Source organism: Plecotus auritus (genome assembly GCF_963455305.1).
Source record: "Plecotus auritus genome assembly, chromosome: 2".
NCBI classification, from domain to species: Eukaryota; Metazoa; Chordata; class Mammalia; order Chiroptera; family Vespertilionidae; genus Plecotus; species Plecotus auritus.
This window is the reverse complement of record NC_137771.1, coordinates 29,896,926-29,919,060: the sequence shown is the minus strand read 5'-3', so window position 1 is coordinate 29,919,060 and position 22,135 is coordinate 29,896,926. Positions and strand designations below refer to the sequence as shown.

Sequence of the window (22,135 nt, the reverse complement as noted above, 5' to 3'; positions counted from 1 at the left end):
AATTACCCCAAAACTCGGTGGTAAAAGCCAACAACTCTTTTATTATGCTCACAGGTTTGGTGGGTCTGGAACTAGACATGACGGCTTGTCTTTGTCCTCAGTGTCTGGGGCCTCGCAGGGCCTCAGTCAGGGGGACGAAAGCAGCTGGGGGTGGGAAGATCAGCATATAAGGTGGCTTCTTCATCCTCATGCCCAGCCCTTAGCGGGGACACCTGGGAGGCTGGGATCAGCCAGGACCATCCACCAAAGCACCTAATGTGTTCCCTAGCCTGGAGGTCTCAGTGCAGTGGGGCTGCTTACCTAGCACATGGCCTCCCCCAGAGAACCGGTGGCAGCTGCTTGGCCTTTTCTGACCTAGCCTGGGAAGCCACACAGCATCATGTGATCTACATGCTGTGGGTTACAAGCGAGCAAGTCCAGCCAGATGCAAGGGGAGGAATCAGATCCTACCTCCTAATGGAGGAGCATAAGGTCGTATTGTACAAGAACATGTGGGACGAGAAATGCTGTCGAGGCCAGCTTTGGGAAACAGTCAGCCACAGCCTGTACTTGAATGAGTGAGCAAATGCACGCAGTCCTGGCACAGAAGCCAAGGAGTCAGAGCCACAGCGAGGAGAGCTGTCCGTGGCCTTGCCTCCTCAATCAGGGGGGCACAGGATGGATGTTCTTTGTCTAACAGGATCCCATATCCCGGGCCTCCTGACACCTCGCTTTTCTCTCATCTCACCGGCAGGAGAAGCGAATTTATGACCTGAAAAAGAAAAATCAAGAACTAGAGAAATTCAAGTTTGTGCTAGACTACAAAATAAAGGAGCTAAAGAAGCAAATAGAACCTCGAGAGAATGAGATCAAGGTGATGAAGGAACAGATTCAGGAGGTGAGAAGGCATCTGCCACATCCTGCCCTCCCCAAACCATAGCCACCTGTCCAACTATTCCTGGCTGGCCTGGAGGGACAGAAAGAAAACTCTCCTCACAGACCCTCCTTGCTCCCACGTGTGTGCAGCCTCCACTCCTCAGAGGATGCCACAGAGAAGGCCCAACCGGGTGTTCAGTTGTGCAAGGGCGAAATGCATTGGGATTTGGCTTTCGCCGGTCCTGGGGGTGGACTTTGGCCCTACCAGCACCTCAAGGTGCGTGCTCTGAGCCCTCTAAGGGAAACCGCAGCTTTGGGGCCTTAAGCCACCAGGGGGCGATGTGTACTCAGCCACCAGGCTTGAGCACCGGAAAGTACACCCCTCCAACATTGTTTTCTCAGACTGGAAATGTTGGTTTGGGCCCTATGTAAAGCCATGTTTGGACTTCATCTGATAGGAATGGGAAGTCATCAAAGGCTCTTGTGCAGGGGAGTGGCATAATTAAGTGTGTGTTTTGGAAAGCAAACAGGATGAAGGTAGCTAGGAGATTAGAAGCAAGAGCAACTAGAAGAGGGCTTCTGAGAGTCCATTGAGGTACAAGTGTCCCATGATCCTCCCAGGGGCTTAAGGTAGAAGTGTAGAAGTCTTCTTGGTCCTTCCCTTCCCTTAACCCCTATATCCAATCATCACCAATGCCTATCTGATCAATCTCCAAAAGATCTCTCAAATCCAATCCTTCTTCGTTTCTGCTGCCATCACACTGGTCCAAGCCTTCGTCATCTCTGGTCTGGACTTGACTCCAGCCTCCAGTTCACTCCCACATAGAGGCCACAGCGAACCACAATGGTGTCCCATCCTATCTAAAATAAACTCCGAGCTCCCTACTGAGGCCCAGGAGGCCTCTACCTGCCTCTCCAGCCTCATCTCCAGGCTCCCTCCCCTTCTCCAGCCCACAGGCTTTCTGACAGTTCTTAGGGTAAGCCAAGCTTTTCCCATCTCAGGACCTTTGCAATGCTGTTTCAGAGGTTCCAGGTCTTCACATGACTGGCTTCTTTTCATCTTTCAAGGTCTCAGCTTATAGGCCACCTCTTCAAGGAGGCCTTTCCTGACCACCCTATGCAAAATGACCTCCTGCTCCCCCTCCATTTTCTCTAATTGTACTGAGCAAGGATAACAAGTAAAAGGGTGTCAGAGAGCATTGATGTCCCAACTAGAATTGGATGCACAAGAGTTATGGTGGAGAAAGCAAAGCCCTTTCTCTAGGAGGCCCAGGAAAGAAGCCAGGCATGGGATCAGTCCAGGGCTAGGGCAGTCCAGAGAACATATGTCCTTTTGGCAATGACTTTCTCCCTGGCCTCTGGGATAAGGAAGGATGTCCCCAGCTGACCAGAGAGCTGCCTCCTCTGGGCCTCCTGCCATTCTTGAATGACTTCAGGGCCCAAAAAATGGTAGCCAGAGAATATGAAAGAGAGAGCAGAGGTCCCCCTGCCTGGAATCAATGTGCTGCAGGCCCCTGGAGATCACTGCCCATTTCTCCCTCCTCATTGCCATTTTTGTCAACTGTATTTAAGACTTAGTTGGTTACTTCCCACCCCAACATACCTGAGAGCTTACTCATTTCCCTTCAGTAACTGCGCCAACCATGGCATTGATTCTTGGCAGGGGATGTGCCCGAACCTGGGGAGTGATCAAACAGAGGCCCTCCTACCCCACCCTGGTACCAGTTGCTGCCAAGGCTGATAGCTGGCCTGACTCAAAGGACCTCGCGGATTACCTCTGGACGGGGTGGGGGTTGGGGGGCGTCAGAGACACATTTGGGCTTCTCTGTCTATGCAAAGTGCTTTCAATAATGAGGATAAAGTTCTTCTAAAACCTGCCCTTTTGTGTTCACAACGTGAGTGTGGCTCATGAGGACCTGCTGATGCCCAGAAGGTGGCCAGGAGCCTTGAAATCTGAGCAGAGGGCCGGAAATAGACTCGAGGGGCTACTCCATCCAGCCATGAACAAAACCAGTGAATGTCCCAGCCCCCTAAACAGCGAACCTCTCTATTAACAGGAACACTAGGGTCCACCAGATTTCATGTGAAAATGAACTTCACTTCTCCCTTTTGGGAGGAATTAAATCAGCTGAGAGCTCAGCTACTGCTGGTTTCACTCTAATCAGAAGCTCCAGAGAATCCAAGATGGCGGCGTAGGTAAACACCTAAACTGCTGCCTCGCACAACAATTTCAAAACTACAACTAAAAGACAAAACGTCTATCACCCAGAACCACAGGAAAGCTGGCTAAGTGGAAGTTCTACAACTAGAAGGAAAGAACAAACAGCATTGAGAGGTGCACAAGGGCTGAAAAGCTGAGGTTCGGAGGTGTGCGAATCGGGCTGGTGACGGGCAACTGGGAGCACTGCTTTTTCAGCCCGAAGGGAGACAAGCTCCTGATTACTCCAAACTCCAGTTTCTGGGGAGACGCGGGGGACCCAAACTCCTACGAGGAGAAGCTGGACTGTCTGCCATGGGGTCAGAAAGTGAGGGAGGCTTGCTTGCAGGGCTGCGCGCAGGAACAATTGTTTATTGTGCTGGGGCCCGGGACGCTGGGACACGGTCGGAGACTCGGAGACGCAGAGCCGGCTTACTGGCAGCCATCACTGTTTGCCATGCCCTAGCCTAGGCACGCCCTGAGACCCCGCCCTGTACAACCTACAAACCCACCCAAGCTCCAAGCAGCGGCTTTAGCATATGAATGACCTGCCCTATCGTAGCTTAACCTAGCAAACTTGCAGCCCTGGTCAGACAGCTCCAAAACCTCCAAACCCCAAGCAAAGAGGAGAAAACTGTAGTTCTCGCTGTAGTGCCTGTTGGGTGGCCTCAGACAGTAGCTGACCTGCACCCCATTAGAGATCCAGAAGCCAGGGTACCTAGTGGTCAGTGTGAGACACCAGATTTCAACTCCTCACATCAATAAGTGACACATTCAAGAAGCAGACTCAGTGAGCACCAAAGCCCCACTGAAACAAGTCCTGCACCATAAGTGTGTCTCCAGCACAGCAGTTCTTCCATTATAGACACAGCGGGTCCTCACAGCCAATTGGCCTAGAGGTCAATTCCTCCCAGTGTACCAACAGCAATCAAGGCTTAACTACACCAAGACTTTGCACTCAGCCCACAAAGGGGTGTACCAAAGGCGTCCACCTCAGGTGATTGGCGAGGCTGAGCTACTGGCCCCTATAGGTCACCTACCACACAAAGCCACTCCATCAACACAGGGAAGCAGCAAAATGCGGAGACAAAGAAACATGTCACAAATGAGAGAAATGGAGGAAAGCAAACTACTGGACCACATAGAGTTCAGAACCACATTTATAAGGTTACTCAAGAATCTTCTAAAAACCGCTGAGGAACTTAGTGAGACCTTTAAGGATCTTAATGAGAATGCCAAAAAAATTGAAAAGGACCAGTCAGAAATTAAGCATACACTGTCTAAAATAAAGAATATACAGAAACTCAACTGTAGATCAACGTACCCCAAGAATCAAACCAAAGATCTGAAACATGAGGAAACAAAAAACACCCAACCAGAAAAACAAAAAGAAAAAAGAATCCAAAAATATGAAGATAGTGTAAGGAGCCTCTGGGACAACTTTAAGCGTACCAACATCTGAATTATTGGGGTGCCAGAAGAAGAGAGAGAGCAAAATATTGAAAACCTATTAGAAAAAATAATGACAGAAAACTTTCCCTACCTGGTGAAAGAAATTGACTTACAAGTTCAGGAAGCACACAGAACCCCATACAAGAGGAATCCAAAGAGGACCACACCAAGACACATCATAATTAAAATGCCAAGGGCAAAAGACAAAGAGAGAATCTTGAAAGCAGCAAGAGAAAAACGGTTAGTTACCTACAAGGGAGCACCCATACGACTGTCAGCTGATTTCTCAACAGAAACTATGCAGGCCAGAAGGGAGTGGCAAGAAATATTCAAAGTGATGAACAGCAAGAACCTACAACCAAGATTACTCTACCCAGCAAAGCTATCATTCAGAGTTGAAGGTCGGATAAAGAGCTTCACAGACAAGAAAAAGCTAAAGGAGTTCATCACCACCAAACCAGGATTACATGAAATGCTGAAGGGTATTCTTTAAGAAGAGGAAGAAGAAGAAAAAGGTAAAGATAAAAATTATGAACAACAAAATGGCATCAAATACATACCTACCAACAAGTGAATCTAAAAATCAAGTGAATAAAAAATTTGAAGAACAGAATGGACTGGTGAATATAATAGAATCAGGGATATAGAAAGGGAGTGGACTGACAATTCTCAGGGGGAAAGGGGTGTGAGGGGTGCGGGAAGAAATTGGACAAAAATCATACACCTATGGATGAAGACAGTGGCGGGGGGGGGGTAAGGACATGGGGTGGGGTGGGGAATCAGGTGGAGGGGAGCTATGGGGGGAAAAAAAGAGGAACACCTGTAATCTGAACAATAAAGATTTATTTTAAAAAAAAAAAAGAAGCTTCAGACGTCAGTCACATCTTTGCTCACTACAACTGCAACAACTAATAAATCTTTCAGAAGCTCCTGTGGTTTCTTCTTTTTCTTTTGAAGATGGGACACTCTCCTCAGTTGTACTTTTCAAGACCTTTTCAACAGAGCGGTGAGGCAGAGGTTCCTCCTCAGCTTCCTCTTTCCTGTCTTATGCCTTTAGCTGGGGATGCCTACATGCTAGTCCCTCAAAACTTTCTGCTTTAGAATAGATTCTGATGAGTTGTGGCCCCCGAGGGTCAAGATTCACTCACACAACGTCACAAGGTAGGAAGGAAGGTGCTTCCCTGTAGGACCCTGCCTCCGAGTGGAGTTGAGGTTCCAGAACTTGAGAGTTATCAGTTTATAAGGAATGTAAGTGAAGAAGGTAACCAGGCAACTAAGAGGGGAAAATTAATGGCCCAGCTGTAGAACATGTGATTTGGGTTAACATGTCAGCCAAGGGGGTGGGGGCTTTAGAGGAAATAAGGAGTAAGAAGAAAGGTTTTACTCCAGAGGACAGGTGGGAGCTAGAAAAGACATGTCCTGGTTATCAGGGAAGACATTCCCACAGAGAGACTTCGGTTCAAACCTAATTTTCATTCTCTCACTTTCTTATTCCTACTCTTCCTTGTTCTCTACAGATGGAATCTGAACTGGAGCGTTTCTTTAAGCAGAACACGCAGCTGGAGCTGAACATCACAGAACTGTGGCAGAAATTACGAGCCACTGATCAGGAGATGCGCAGAGAGAGACAGAAGGTGTGAGGATTTTCAGCGTCTGGCGGTTCTTGGATTCAGGATCTGGCACCTGCCTGCTGTGGGCAGCTGGCTTCTAAGAGGCAGAGCCAGCCCACTGCTAAGACACATTCCCATTTTAACTTGCATCCTTGCTCACAGCCCTGCCAGATTGCAGGCCCATGCAAATTCACATGACTGAACCCAGCTGAGACTATGCAATGACTTTGGGTAAAGTGACCAGAGGGTGGGAGACCAGTTTCGTGTGCACGCCCTCAGCGTTGGCTTGTTTGTCCTGGGAAGGAGCATGCTCAGAGGCATTTGTAGTCAGTGCTTAAGGCCTTGACTATCAAATCGATGCTGCGGCTGGGAGGACCTCAGAGATCACCTATTCTAGTCCCTATTTGTAAGAAATAAGGAAAGCAGTGCCAGAAGGATTAGGAAGTTAAGAAACTTCACCTGGCACCCATAGTTCATACAGAGCCAAGAGCCAATACTGGGAGCCAGGTCTTCTGGCCCTGGGCCAGGACTTGGCTGCACTTTCACCCACTGGCACAGGGCACCCTGCAGTGCTGCTTGGATCAGACTGGATTTTTCCATTCCCCACAGTAAGTATTGGCTCTGTACTAGGTAATGCTAGAAGCTGCTACAGAGCTACAAACATGAACAGACACAGATCCTGCCCTTCACAAACTGAAAAGGTTGACAGGTGATTTGTGGCATGTGCATTATAAAAGTTATAAATGCACAGTGGAAAATCGTGGAATGTGAATAAAGGGCTATGGGAGCCAGGAGAAAGGAGGGACTAGCTGTGTCAGAGGTAGGGGAAGATGGGTATCAGAGAAAGCATGATGGAAGAGGGGTGGGAGGTCTAGCCCAATTTTGTCAGATTTTTCCCTACCCACTCACAGCAGCCCTCAGGAAGGATAAACCCTGGGCGAGCTTTTGTAATAAGGGGGCCTGGAAGCCCTGGCCCAGGGACCTGCAGGCGAGAATCGATACTCCAGTTTGGCTCAGGAAGGAAGAAGGGTGACTACTGGGCTTCCTCTCATCTTTTAAGGCCCATGGTCCTGAAGGGAACCCAGAGCCAATACAGGAATCAGTCTGTGTTGGCCTCTTAAAGCTGACGCTGTTCAGGCCAGGTGCGCGGAGGTTTAGTGCCTCCACTTCTGGGCTGTGTGCCCATCTAGGTCTGTGCCCAGTGTGGTCCCAGATGTGGTGCCTCCTGTCCCTTTCTGCTGCCATTAGCCTGCAGCCCCCGCCCCAGGGGAGTCCATCCCTTCAGCGCCAGAAGTAAGCGCCTCTGATTGCAGGAGCGGGACTTGGAGGCGCTGGTTAAACGGTTTAAGACGGACCTTCATAACTGCGTGGCATACATCCAGGAAGCCCGGGCCCTGAAGGAGAAGGTCCGAGGTCTCTTTGAGAAGTACGTGCAGCGGGCAGACATGGTGAGCTCTGCCTCCCTCCCCGCCCTCCCCTTCTCTTCCAGTCTCCCCTCGCTCAGAGGCCCCTGTGCCCCATCAGGTGGAGATCGCAGGGCTGAACACAGACCTGCAGCTGGAGTACAGTCGCCAGCGGGAGCACCTGGAGCGAAACCTGGCCACTCTCAAGAAGAAGGTGGTCAAGGAGAGTGAGCTGCACCGCACCGATTACGTCCGCATCATGCAGGTACCTGCACGCTCCGGGTCAGCTCCCTCAGAGGCTCAGCCATCCCAGATGAGAGAGCCTGACAAGGGCCCCTCGAGATCACCCAATACTCAGGGCTCCCCAAGGGTCCAGGGGACCCACTAGCTTTCCCTAAAACATTATCTTTGACTCCTCTCCTCTGACCTCCCAGAGCTCGTCCTGGCTGTGACATGGCCCAGAGCCCGCCAAGGAGGTTTCCTAAGCATCTCTATGCCCAGACATGCCCCCCAGTGCCCAAGCATCCCCCCAACTTCATCTGTTTCTTTTTTCTGCCCCATCTTTATCTGAAGCACTCCTGTGTCCTGCCTCACTCCTCTTGTTGCCCCGTCCCCTCTGGACCTTCATCCCCGTAATTTTAGCTCTCCTGAGTCACACTCTCCTTTTCCTTTCCTCTGTTTCCAACTCTTATGTCACCTACTTTGTCTGCTGCTTTTTATTCTGCTACTGGTATCACATGGTCCCTGCTGGCCAAGTTCTCTCCTCTGAACACGCCTGTCTCCACCCACCTGACTTTTCTGGTGCCTCAGGTCCCTACGCTTATCTCTTGGGTGCAGAGCTAACCACACCCACCAGAAGAGTTGGCCTCACTCTGATTTAATGAGCTCTCCACACCCACCTCCTGGATCCTCCATAGTCTGTGCAGAGAGCCTGACCCCATTACTGCCGCCTCCACGTAAGCGCGTTATCAGGATTGCCAGGCCTTCTCCTGCCAGATTTCTGTTTGGGTATCAGTATCGTCTGAGGCAATTAATATGAATTAATCAGAATCCCTATATAAGGCACATACCTTTTAATGCTTATATGTCTTTAATGCCATAATTAAAACACTGGAATGGGGATGGGCTGCAGTTGGATTGAAACAAACCAGTGCCCAGCCTGGCCCGCCCACACACCGCTGGGCAGAGGGCACTGCAGTTCAGGCCAGGCCCAGGCGCGGTAGGTCTCGTGCCACCTTACAAACAGCCCCGGTTTGAAAGCAGCCACACCATCAGTAACCACTGCCCCACGGCAGGGCCCTGAAAGCAGTCAGAGGCCCAGAGACAGGAGTGGATCATTGGTGGGACCCTTAGGCACGAGCAGCTGACACCCAGAGCCATGGCTAAGGGTCTCAAGTGCCCCCACGCGTGAAGAGCCCACCAGGGAGTGCAATGTGCTGGGCAGTGGGGCAGTGGGACTGCAGGAGCAGCTGTCAGCAGGGGACATTGCTGAGCTCTCAGTGCACAGGCCTGGGGGCGGGGGGGGGGGGGGCAAGGGGTGAGGTGCCTGTCTCCATGCCAAGCAGAAGCCCAAAGTAAGTGTCAGTCCAAGGAGAAGAAGGAAAAGGAAAGGAAGTGAAGACCGCAGGCCAGCCAGGAGCAAGCATCACCTGAGGCTGCTCGGGGTGGGCATAATGTCCTCTTTTGCTCCTCACTACCCCAGGTGCTGTGTGCCCACTCCTGCTGGGCCAGGGTGCAAGTCGGAGTAGAAGGAGCAGAGGGATCCGGGCAGGGCTCCTGCCCAACCCTGCCACTCCCCAATGACAGGCAGAGGGAAATCCCTGGAAGAGTGTTTTCTTGAGCAGCATTGTAAACCCACGTGCCCCGGAGCCCGCAGAAGTGCCCCAGGCAACTGCAGGGAGCAAGAGGGGAACCGGGAGGCAGGGTCCCCACCCTCAACCAGGGAGGCCCCCTTGCTTATTACAGCAGGCTCTGTACACTTTTGTTTGGAAGATTTTTTTTTAAAGGAAAACTTTCAGAACCATTGGTCTGGGTTTTAAAAATTGTTCCTTTCTTTAATCTTGAGTTGAAGGAGAGGGGCCGGGCCAGGGTCAGGCAAGGTGTCGGGCAGGCACTGAGGCTGGGCAGACCCCGCTTGTCCTGCCTCAGCCACTCTTGTGGGGACGCCATGAGTAAATTCCTTAACGTCTTCAGGAATGCCTTCCCTGTCTATAAAATGGGGAAGAAAACACCAACTTCAGCGAGGTAATGCGAGGTTTGAACGAGAGAACTAATAGGATGCTTTCGGCACTGGCCAGGTCCAGAACAGGTGCTCAAAAATGCTCTTTCCTTCCTGTCCCCCGCGCAAGAGATCTATTTACAAACCAAGGAAATCCCGAGGGAGAGCCTGGAAGGCTACCACACGGACCAGGGGTACCTGTGGGCTGAGAGGACAGGAGAGGGGGCCACTCAACTGACCCCAGAGCCCCCAGCTGGTGGCCTGGATGCCTGATGCTTTGGTAAGGAGCTATGTCTGCAGGTTCCAAGGCCCTGACACTTCAGTCAAAAAAAGGCAAGGAAGGCCAGGGCGGACATGGCATCTGAGAGAAACTCATTAGAAAACAGAAAATGAGGTCACTGTCTCATTTGCATGTTCAGATGGGAGCATGGGGCCTCCCTACTCATTCTCCAGCACACTTGCAGATATGAAAATAAGAGTTGCTATGGAATACAAATATCTAGGACACATACTTTGCCCTTTCAGTATACATGCTTTGAGGGCTTCTTACATGGCAAGTTCTGGCCGTCCATGGAGGGTTCCAGGATGAGTGTGATAGTGTGCCTACCCTCAGGGAGCTCATCGTAGGGAACTCTATGCCAGGGAGCATGAGCAAGATACAGTAAGCACTGCTCCACACCGTGTCCCCAGTGCTGTGAGCTCACCACGGAGGTGGGCTTCAGTTAGGGGACGCGGCATTTGAGCGGGCCATGAAGGATGAGTAGAGAGTGGACTGGGAGCAAATGGGGAAGAGCCTGTCAGGCAGAGGGCACTACCCGAGGACAGGCAGAGAAGAGAGAGGCCTGTGGGATGGTTGGAACTCAGGAGCCCACAGACCTTACTTTATTGCACAGTGTGGGACCAGGGAGAAAGGACCCACTGGAACAGTATGTAGTTTAGGGTCCCATTGAAAGGGCTTTCCATGCCACACCAAGAAGCATAAAGCTTATCTTACAAGCGGTGCCATCTGAGGTTTCTTAAGTGGGCAGGGGTATTACAAAGGGGTTAAGTCCATTGGCAGGTGGAAAGGCTGGTGGGGAAAGGCGGCAGGCAGGAAAAGCCATGTTCAAGGAAGACGAGAAGGACTTGGAAGGGGAAAATGTCAAAAAGACATTTCAGAGTAGGAATGATTAATAGAAATGTCAGATTACACGTGAGAAGGTTGAAAGAGGAGCAGAGAAATGTCTCATTTGCGCAATTAGGCAGATGGCGAGACCTGTGGGTTCCAGAAAAATGCCACCAATGCAGGGCTTCCACGTTCACAGAATAAATCAGTCTCCTGTTCTTTCCACCCAGCCACATTCTTAAAGATGTCAACTCAGGAAAAGCCAGTAGGGGGTGCTATAGGCATTCTTTCCCTTCCCTGCCCACCGTGGGTGTTATAACTGCCAGTCTGTTCCCATCTGTGGCTCTCTGGCGTCAGTCTCCACAAAAGGCAAACCTGGCCAGCTTGATACAGCCCCTTTATGTAGAAGGGTTTTTATATAAACAGACTTTAGCATCCCCCGCCAGTCTCTCTTACATACCCAGTGACTTGGCACCTGGTGGGCCTGGGCCAGCTTTTCCCTGCCAGAGTTGCTGAGTGGGGACCTGGAGAATTGGAGGGCTTTTGTGGGCCATCCTGACTGAGGAGGGATCAGGAACAGAAGGTTCAGCAAACTGTTGTGTCCACGTTTTAAATTCACAAAGCTACTCAAAGCTTATACAGGCATACCTTGCTTTATTGAGCCTCACAGACACTGTGTTTTTTACAAATTGGAGGGTTGTGGCAACCCCGCATCAAGCAACATTATCAGTGCCTTTTTTCCAATAGTTCAAATGAAGGTTAGCATTTTTTAGCAATAAAGTATTTTTTACTTAAGGTCTATACATTGTATTTGACATAATGCTATTGCACACTTAACAGACTACAGTGTGGTGTAAAAATAACTCATATGCCCTGGGAAGCCAAGAAGTTCATGCGATTTGGGTTGTGTTATTCGCTTATTGCGGTGGTCTGGAACCAAACCCTTACTATCTCCCCGAGGTATGCCTGCCTGCACAGTTGACTTCAGTGTGACCTCTGGACTCCTCGGAGCACGAACCACCCCAGAAAGTACTCCTTAGGGAGCCAAATCAACCCTTGAAGTTATGATTACTCTTATTATTTTCATCAAGTATTTAGTGCCTCATCTCCTGCTTGCTCCCTCTTGACTCCAGGCCTGAAACACTCTTCCCTGTCCCCTGCCACCCCATGGAGCCTTCCTCACATGGGGTGAGCACCCCTCTTCAAACTCCCAGGGCATCTCTTGGCATTGGATCCAAGCTGGACCTCCTGTGTCTGGCACCATGACCAGTGCATAGTATAGGCTCTTAGGAACTCGTTCTTAAGTGATTTTTTATGAATGGATGAGTGAATAAATGAATGAATGAACGAAAGAACAAACACAACAGGGGAATCAGGCTGCATGGGTCTCGGTCACACTCTAATAAGGACTGAGCCATGTCCTGGAGGTTCATTAGGTGACCAGCATCATGGAGGTGTCCAAAGCTGATAGTGGGTCAGAAAGAGGCATTCACACCTAAAGGTATCAGGAGCCAGATGTCCCAGACATGTGACAGGGTTGTGGAGGGTGGAGTGGGGGAGAAAACTAGGGCAGGGTCCACTTGGGGCCATTAGAGTAGCAGAGGGGAGAGATGCTGAGAGCTGGTTAGGAATCATAGCAGGAAGGATAGACACGACATTCCGTTCAGACACAAAATCCACAGGGTTCAGTGACCAAATGGATGGAGATGACCAAGAAGAAGTAACTACAGAAGTTTATGAAGAGGACTGGGGAAATGGTACCCTCAGCCTCTGATTTTTATTCTGATGACTGTTATTCTGTTGAATTAGGCAGGAGAGTGAAGCTGAGCGACACCAAGTGAGAGCAGTGGAGAGCCCCCGAGTGTGCGAGTGGCCCATGAGCTCACTGCAGCGCTCCGAGCCTCCTCTCGGTCTGCTCTCCCCCACCTGACCTTTACCCCCTGGTTTATAATTTCCTCATTAGTAGGAATCTTGTCTTATTCAACTTGGTATCCACTGCATTCGTTATTCATTTGCCTACCCATTCCACAAATATTTATGGAGCACCTCTTACGGGCAAGGCAGAGTCCAAGGTCTTAGAACCCCATAAATACTAGTACACATTTAATTGATTGTGTCATGATACAAAGTCAGCATAGAGAAGTTTGGTGGGGAGAAGCGGGGAGGGTTGGCAGAGACTTTCACTGGAGAGCATCTGGGAGGAAATGTGGCCGATTCATCACCCAGGCCTGGGTGGGTTAAAAAGGTAAAAGATCAGATGGAGAAAAGCTGCTGACTGTATACAAAAACAGGCACAGGGCCTTGCCTGAGAACAGGCGGTTGGCAATGACTGGGCACCTCATCCATGAGGGAGGGAAGAACAACACTGAAATTAAGTGATACACTGGAAATCGGAAGGTATGTTTGACATGCTTAGACAAAGAGGCTCTGGGGGGAAAGACTATGATGGGGTGTTCCTCTTGGGCTCCACGGGCATGTCCCCATAACCCAGAGGTGCTGTCAGAACTCAGTGAGAACAGTGCTTGGGATCATCCCATTCTCTGGGCTCAGACTCCACACTCACAGTGTCCCATGTGGAAGCACAGCTTGTTCCCGGCACAAGTCTGTTGCATGTAGGTTTGGCCCGCATTGACTTCTTTGGTAGTCAGACCTCCAAGGCCTTGCTACCCACTGATGGCCTGGCTCACAGACCAGTGGCAGCATCTCTTAGGAGCTCGTTAGAAATGGAGAATTTCAGAACTAGCTCCAGACCTACCGAGTCCGAAGCCACATTTAACAGGATCCTCAGGTGATTCCTTTGTGTGATCAATGGGAGGTGCCGCTGTAGACAAGCCAAGTACTTGGGGCTGTGGACTCAGAGCAAAATGGCCAGTGTCTCTCTGGGCCTGTGGTGAAGGGGACACCTCCGCAGAGCCACCCTTGCTGCCCTCGTGCCTAGTATGAAAAGGAAGGCAGTGATCTGAGGTGTGGGAAGGGAAGAGTGTTCCTAGCGGCAGAGCCCCCACCACCTGGCGCCCAGTAGGCTCTTCATCCTCACTCCTTGCCACTCCCCTCTCACTTGGTGTTCCAGGATGCAGAACTGCTGCTAGTCACCCACCTGCCGTGTCCTACTTCTGTGCCTCTCTCTTGCTGTTCCAGTTGTCTAGGACCCCCTTACCTTCTCCTTGCAGTTTCTTCACGCCTCAGCCCACGGACCTATTCCTAGGAGTCCACCCTGGTCATTCAGACAGAGCTAAGCACCTGTGCTTTGTGCCCCACTCCTGCATCTCAGCAGGGCAGCCACGCATTGCACTGTGCCAGGTCCCCCACGAAACTTAACCTCCTCAAAACCAGGTCTCACTTTCTGTATACCTCAGGGTCAGCGCAGTGCCCGGCACATAATTGGTACTCATACATATGGGATGGGTGATGCATGGATGGATAGGTGGGTGGATGGATGGATGGGTGGATGGATGGATGGATGGATGGATATCAAACACAAGAGAAGTGAACTTCAGGTGGATGTTGCAAATGTTAATTATCCACATACTTTTCTGGGTTCCTAACTAAACAGTATGCTGTGGGGGGCAGAAACCATGTCTTTTTCTGTCTACATCTCAGGGACATGGCAGATACCCTATAAACATAGGCTCAACAATTAATGAAAAAAATGAATAAAGGACAGCACAGTACTTAAGAGCTTGTAACTCTGGAGCCAGGCTGTCAGGCTCAGAATCCTGACACGGTCACTTACTATCTATGTAATTTGAGCAAGTTACATAACCTTTCTGTGCCTCGATTGCCTCTTTTGTAAAATTGTGATTATAATAGAATCTACTTATTATGCTTCTTCAATGCATTAAATTCATATGAAGTTCTTAGAAAAGTGTTGTTGTCGCTGTTGGTGTTGGAAAGAGCCTGGATGGATGGAAATTGTGTGTACTGTCTGTATCTAATGTTGCTAGAGTCCACCTGAAGGTAAGTTAGCTAATGCCTCAAGAGGCTGAGCCATGAGCTAGGATGAAGACTCATACCCCAATAGAGGCACCAGATAATTAATCTGGGTTCAGGACCAACCCCACCCATTCCCCACACCCTCGGCCCCTAGCCAGGGCATGCCCTGTGCCCACTGATCACTCATCCATAGTCACTCTCTTTTCCTCCTTTTATGCAGGAAAATGTCTCCCTCATCAAGGAGATTAATGAGCTCCGCAGGGAGCTGAAGTTCACCCGCTCCCAGGTGTATGACCTTGAAGCAGCTCTGAAACCGACCAAGAAATTCCAACAACAAGAGGCTCTAGAAACAGGTACTGTCCCCAGTGGCTAAAGGAGATGGACATTGGGACAAACAGACCAATGGCAGCCATGGGCAGGTCACCCTTTGGCTTCCGAGGTAGCCTCTCCTAAGTGTCCTCCTGTATCAGGTCACATCCACCCCACGGCCTTCTAGGAGCCTCTCATGCCACACACCTGCTCTCTAAAGGATCTGTGAGGACCTACCACATTCAAATATATGCAGGTCCAAAATCCTTAGAGTTAGCCACAGTGTCAGAATCTTTCAGATCTTAGAGCAGCGATTTTCAACCTTTTTTCATCTCATGGCATGCAGAAACTACTAAAATTCTTTGGCCCATCAAAAAATATATACTAGTATATTTTGCTGATCTGACAAAAATAGGTATAATTTTGATTTATTCACACTAGACAGCTATTTTGTTGGCTTTTGTCATTTCTTTTATTTGACAATCTAAGGGAAAAGAGGTCAGTGGCCCTGACTAAATAGTCAGGTATTGCATGTTTTAAAAATTCTTGTAGCACACCTGTTGAAAACCATTGTCTTAGAGCATACTGTATTGTGTATATTACATGGCAGCCCTAGTGTTTCTTTTGTGAAACAGCTGAATGTTTACACTACACTTCATAATTTTAAAATGCACTTCATTTTTAGAGCTTTGTGCCTCTTAGAACTATGGATAAGGGATGGAAGGCCTGAATAATTAAAGACACATAAAAAATCAGAGACTATTTAAAGGGAGAGGGGGAAATGATATTAGAAATTGTAAATGAGTTATGACTGTAATTATATCCTAAAGTTCCTCGGAATTTCTGACAACCAAGGCAAAAAGGGAAACAAAGAAGTATGATTATTTACATAGTTTTCATTTATGGGTAAAGGAATTTTCTTTTTCTGGAGAAAAAAACCTTTCCCTGGCACTAAATTGCATGAAAAGCTTATCACATGGATGCTAATGAAAGAGGTGTTGAATAATATAATTGATAGTCTATAATTGTAGGTTTTCAGACAATTAAAAAAACATTCTTCAGGTGTCCATTTCTTACCTGGACAGTCAATAAAAACCAAGAAGGTAAGGCATTTCTGTGGAAAATTAAGCCAACGTGGTTCAAGTATATTATATTCTGGTGGTTTACATTCAGGAATAAAGCTTAGAAACCTTGACAAAACATCCCATTGCTGAGGACCGGGTCTTTCAAATATGAGTTGTCTCATGTACTGTGGTTATATAAGATACTATCATTGGGGGAAAGGTAGTGGAAGGATACAAAAGAACTCTCTGTACTATTTTCACAACTTCTTGTGAGTCTTAAACTTTATATATATATTTTGTTGTCTCCTGTGTCCTTGTCATTAGAGTTGATGAGAAATTAACACAATAGCAAACTCTCTGAGTAGTACCTGAGTGGCACTATCAGATCTAAAGAATGACATAAGAGCACATGTATTACAAAGACCAGGCACTTGACAATTGCAAAACTTCACTTTAAAAAACATTTCGGCCCTGACTGGTTTGGCTCAGTGGATAGAGCGTCGGCCTGTGGACTCAAGGTTCCCAGGTTCGATTCCGGTCAGGGGCATGTACCTTGGTTGCAGGCATGTCCCCAGTGTGTGTGGGGGGGTTTGTGCGGGAGGCAGGTGATCGATGTTTCTCTCTCATCGATGTTTCTAGCTCTCTATCCCTCTCCCTTCCTCTCTGTAAAAATTCAATAAAATATAAAAAAACACACGAATATGCCTTAGAGCCCTAGCAAATAATTCATTGAGACATCCTCAGGATGAGGTGTGATATATCTATCTATGGTATTCTTATTAAAATCATGGAAATTTTCAGTCATATTCAGAAATTGAGAGAAAAGTCTAATGAATCCATCCCCCAACTTCAACAAGCATCAATTTCTGTCACTCTTGCTTCATGCGGTGTCCCTACCCCTCAGTAATTGCCCCCACACCCACCATGGATTATTTTTAAACAAAGCAAACATCATAGCACTCATATAATGTAGTTTTCACATGGGAGATATTTATAGTTCATAACAGTTGGTGACATATATTACCAACTGCCTGCCTTGATCATGAACAGCCTAAGTCAAACCTCTGATTTTGAACATGGGCCCACCAAGAAAGGTTAACTCAAAATTTACACCTTCAAGTTGTTTAAGGAATTGACCATTTTGGTTGGCTTTTAAGAATTTTTTATCCAAACAGGAGAGGTTGCCTCTCCAAACCACCATTTTAGTTTTAGCAGCATTTATTATTAAGTTTTTATTCACACAATTAACAGGTCTGCTAGACACCTGCTTGTTTTCAATTATTAAAACCATATCATTAGAACTTCTAATTAAAGATGGTTAATTGAAAACCTACTAAAATAGCACAAGTAAACCATAAGATCTTAAAAAAAAAAACACAAAAAAAACCAAAAGGAAACAAGAGACACAAAAATTTGAAAGCTGAAAATGGATACATGAGTGGTAACTCCACTTCATAGGCACAAGAAACCTGACTCCTAAGCCAGGTTTGGTTGGGAACACTAGAGGAAACCTAATCACAGAACCCTCAAAAGGCTCAGAAATTAGCAGAAGCTGACATCTCTGGAAGTGGGAGTAAAGTGGGCCTGAAAACAAAAGGGACATTTTAAAAAAGTTATTTGATCTGCCCAGTGTCTAATAGAATGGTTAAGATAGACTCTCACCATCCCTAGTTGGTTTGGCTCAAGGGATAGAGCATTGGCCTGCGGACCTAAGGGTCCTTCCTGGGTTAGATTCCAGTCAAGGGCATGTACCTCGGTTGCAGGCTCCTCTCTGGCCCAGGCCCTGGTCAAGGCACTTGCAGGAGGCAACCAATTGATGTGTTTCTCTCACATTGATAGTTCTCTCTGTCTTTCCCTTTCTCTTCCACTCTCTCTAAAAATCAATTAAAAAGTATCCTCAGGTAAGGATTGAAAAAAAATGATAGACCTTCAACAGGGCCATCATCTCTAAATGTTAGCCTCCCAAAGAAAATAAGAGGAGATTTCATGCAAAGGATCAAAAATTCCAATTGCAAAATACAAAATCAACACACAAAAATCAGTTGCATTTCTATACACTAAAAAAACATAACTTTTTTTCCTTTTTCTATTTTTAAAAAACAATTCACTGCCAGCCCAGTTCTTCTATCATTGTAACTTTTATTTTTATTTATTTTTTTAAAATAAATCTCTATTGTTGAAAATATTACATATGTCCCCTTTTTCCCCCCATTGACCCCTTCCAGCACCCTCCCAACCCCTCACCACAGGCCTTCAGCACCCCATTCTCTGTGTCCATGGGTTATGCATATATGCATACAAGGTCTTTGGTTGTTTATCTCCCCCACCTTCCCTCTGAGATTCCGCACTCTGTTCCATGCTTCCATGTCTCTGGATCCACTCCATTCATCTGTTTATTTTGTTATGTAGATTCCACATGAGTGCGATTATGTGATACTTGTCTTTCTCTGACTGACCTATTTCACTTAGCATGATACTCTCCAGGTCCCTCCATGCTGTCTCAAAGGGTAAGAGATTCCTCTTTTTTACTGCTGCATAGTATTCCAAGGTATAAATGTACCACAGCTTTTTGATCCACTCATCTCCTGATGGGCACTTGGGCTGTTTCCAGATCTTAGCCATTATAAATTGTGCTGCTATGAACATAGGGGTGCATATATTCTTTCTGATTGGTGCTTCGGGTTTCTTAGGATATATTCCTAGAAGTGGGATCACTAGGTCAAATGGCAGTTCCATTTTTTGAGGAAACTCCATAGTATTTTCCATAATGGCTGCACCAGTCAGCATTCCCACCAGCAGTGTACTAGGGTTCCCTTTTCTCCACATCCTCGCCAGCACTTGTCATTTGTTGATTTGTCGATGGTAGCCATTCTCACAGGTGTGAGATGGTACCTCATTGTTGTTTTGATTTGCATCTCTCTGATGATTAGTGACTTTGAGCATTTTTTCATATGTCTCTTGGCCATCTATCTGTCCTCTTTGGAGAAGTGTCTATTTAGGTCCTTTTCCCATTTTTTAATTGGATTGTTTGTCTTCCTTCTGTTAAGTTGTGTGAGTTCCTTATATATTTTGGATATTAACCCTTTATCAGATGTATCATTGCCAAATATATTCTCCCATACAGTGGACTCCCTTTTCTTTTCGTTGATGGTTTCTTTTGCTGTGCAGAGCTTTTTATTTTGATAGAGTCCTATTTGTTCATTTTCTCCTTAATATCCTTTGCCTTAGGACAGTGGTTCTCAACCTTTCTAATGTCGTGACCCTTTAATACAGTTCCTCATGTTGTGGTGACCCCCAACCATAAAATTATTTTCGTTGCTACTTCATAACTGTAATTTTGCTACTGTTATGAATCGTAATGTAAATATCTGTGTTTTCCGATGGTCGCGACCCACAGGTTGAGAACCGCTGCTGTAGAGCCTAAGACCATCAGAAAACACAGATATTTACATTACGATTCATAACAGTAGCAAAATTACAGTTATGAAGTAGCAACGAAAATAATTTTATGGTTGGGGGTCACCACAACATGAGGAACTGTATTAAAGGGTCGCCGCATTAGAAAGGTTGAGAACCACTGCTTAGGAGATGTATCTGTAAACATAATGCTATGAGAGATGTCTGAGATTTTGCTGCCTTTGGTTTCTTCTAGGATTTTTATGGTTTCACAACTTACTAGTACATTTAAGTCTTTTATCCATTTTGGGTTTATTCTTGTTTATGGTGTAAGTTGGTGGTCTAGTTTTTTGTTGTTGTTGTTGTTTGCATGTATCTGTCCAATTTTCCCAACACCATTTATTGAAGAGACTCTCTTGACTCCATTATACGCTCTTGCCTCCTTTGTCAAATATTAATTGAACTTAATGGCTTGGGTCTATTTCTGGGTTCTCTGCTCTGTTCCATTGGTCTATATGTCTGTTCTTATGCCAGTACCGGGCTGTTTTGATTACGGTGGCTTTGTAGTGTAAGGGGAAAGTACTTTCCTTTTTTTTTTTTTTAAGTACTTTTCAATGTAAATGTCTTTTGGCTCCTTGGTTAAGTCCATTGCAAAGTATTTTATTCTTTTTGATACTATTGTAAATTGATCTAACTGGACACAAAAGAGAGTGAATGTAAAAGGATCCCATTTGGTAGGTAAGAAATAGACTTGTCCGGGAAGAAAGGTCCAAGAACAGGTGCCTTGAGCACAAGGCAGTAAGAGAGGTCATGATGGGAGAATGGAGACCCCATGTGTGCTAAGGGAGGGGAAACTGCAGGAGTGGGTGCTGACACATCGTGGAAGCCAAGAACATTCCTGCTGAGGGTCCAGCCTGTGAGGCTAGGTAATGGATGAGCCCTGGACCCTGGTGGACACCAGCGTTGCCCAGGATGATGGCAGCATCTGGGGATGACTGGGGACGGGAGAGTTAAGGGAAAGTTCTCAAGGAACATGAGCGAATGGCCACACCAGGAGGGGTAGAGAGGGGTCTGTCTCCAGGAGCAGGGGTTTTACCTGAGGAGGAGCACTGGAGGTTTAGAAGCCAAACAACTTCAACAGGAGAGCGCCACCCTGACTGGGGTGGGGGATGGGAGAATGAGCAGCCTGCACGGGTGGGGCCTCAAGGCCAGCAGCCTGGGGCTCAGGAGAGGTGCTGGGCTGAGGTCAGCTCAGCATTTGGCTATCACTCTCAAGTGTGTCTCTTCACTTCTCCATCTTGTATCCCTAGCATCTGGGATTGAGCAGGTGCTCAGTAAAACTTTGAGGAGGCAGGGAGGGAGGAAGGGAGGATATGCTGCTGTCCAATGACAGGCCCGCATTCATCCTGCTCTGTCCCTTACAGGGCCCAGTGAGGTCACACACCGCGCCGCTCCCACCATGAGACTGAATGAGCAAGAAGAAACGGGGAGAATTATTGAAATGCAACGCCTAGAAATCCAACGCCTCAGAGACCAGATCCAAGAACAGGAGCAGGTCCCAGGGTTCCACCCCATCCGTGGAGTTCGGCTTCCTTCCCTCGAAACGAGGATTAATTCTTTTGGCAAGGCGGACGCCGAGGTGCCCAACAAGTGACTCCCTCTGGTGAGCCACCTCCAGCCACACTAGAGGAAGCGCTGCGCATCTGTCCCCAGGCCGACTCTGGGCTGCAGTCCCTGGGGCACTCACCGCACCAGCCTTTCTCCTGCCCTGGGAATTTGAGACTTGGTCAGAATAAAGGTGTTTGTCCACAACTGTGTCCAACTCTTTGCTTAGCCAAGGAGCTGGGGAAGGAAGAAGGGAAAGGGGGGACTCTGAGGACTGGGGGTGTCTCCAGCTCATCCAAAGCCACCTCTCCCTATGGAAATCACACCGAACTTGGAGCTGGTTCCTGCCACCACGTTCCTCTCTGGGCCCCACAGATGGGCTGCCTGCTCCCAATTTAAGTATCACTGCCGCGTGTCTGACCTGGCTTTCTCCTCTGCCAGCCAGAACAGGACCCGACACAGCCTCCTTCGTCTGTTCTCCTTTATGAAACCTAAGGAGGTTTTCTGAGGATTTGTGTAAAGATCAGAGTAAAAGAAAGAACATGGTTGCCGAAACTGGTTTGGCTCAGTGGATAGAGCGTCGGCCTGCGGACTGAAAGGTCCCAGGTTCGATTCCGGTCAAGGGCACGTACCTTGGTTGCGGGCACATCCCCAGTGGGGAGTGTGCAGGAGGCAGCTGATCGATGTTTCTCTCTCATCGATGTTTCTAACTCTCTATCCCTCTCCCTTCCTCTCTGTAAAATATCAATAAAATATATTTAAAAAAAAAAAAAAAAAGAAAGAAAGAACATGGCAAAGTTCCCTCAAGTGTCCCTCATCTGCTGACCCTGCTGTTAGAATTAGAAGCAGAGCCCCACCCTTATTTCTCTCACGTCCATGCCACTCTAGACTTGTTCCCCAAGGTCCTACCTCCCCCTGCAATTCTGGGGGACACCTCTTTCTCTGGGCCCCATACCAGGTACCCAGCCACACATACCAGAAAAGGTCG

General features: G+C 47.8%; 1 protein-coding gene across 1 annotated transcript in view; it reads left to right on the top strand.

Moving 5' to 3' along the window:
* The window catches only part of CFAP57 (cilia and flagella associated protein 57), a gene marked incomplete at its 5' end in the record, with an annotated part of 56,022 nt that extends 34,670 nt beyond the window's left edge, over positions 1-21,352 (top strand). The window contains 6 exons of the mRNA XM_080655615.1: positions 734-877; positions 6,022-6,138; positions 7,428-7,562; positions 7,639-7,782; positions 14,994-15,126; positions 20,967-21,352. Of these exons, the coding sequence (XP_080511741.1) occupies positions 734-877; positions 6,022-6,138; positions 7,428-7,562; positions 7,639-7,782; positions 14,994-15,126; positions 20,967-21,196 (903 nt within the window). The 3' untranslated portion in view covers positions 21,197-21,352. The remainder of the gene's footprint in view (positions 1-733; positions 878-6,021; positions 6,139-7,427; positions 7,563-7,638; positions 7,783-14,993; positions 15,127-20,966) is intronic.
* Between the last annotated feature and the right edge of the window lie 783 nt (positions 21,353-22,135).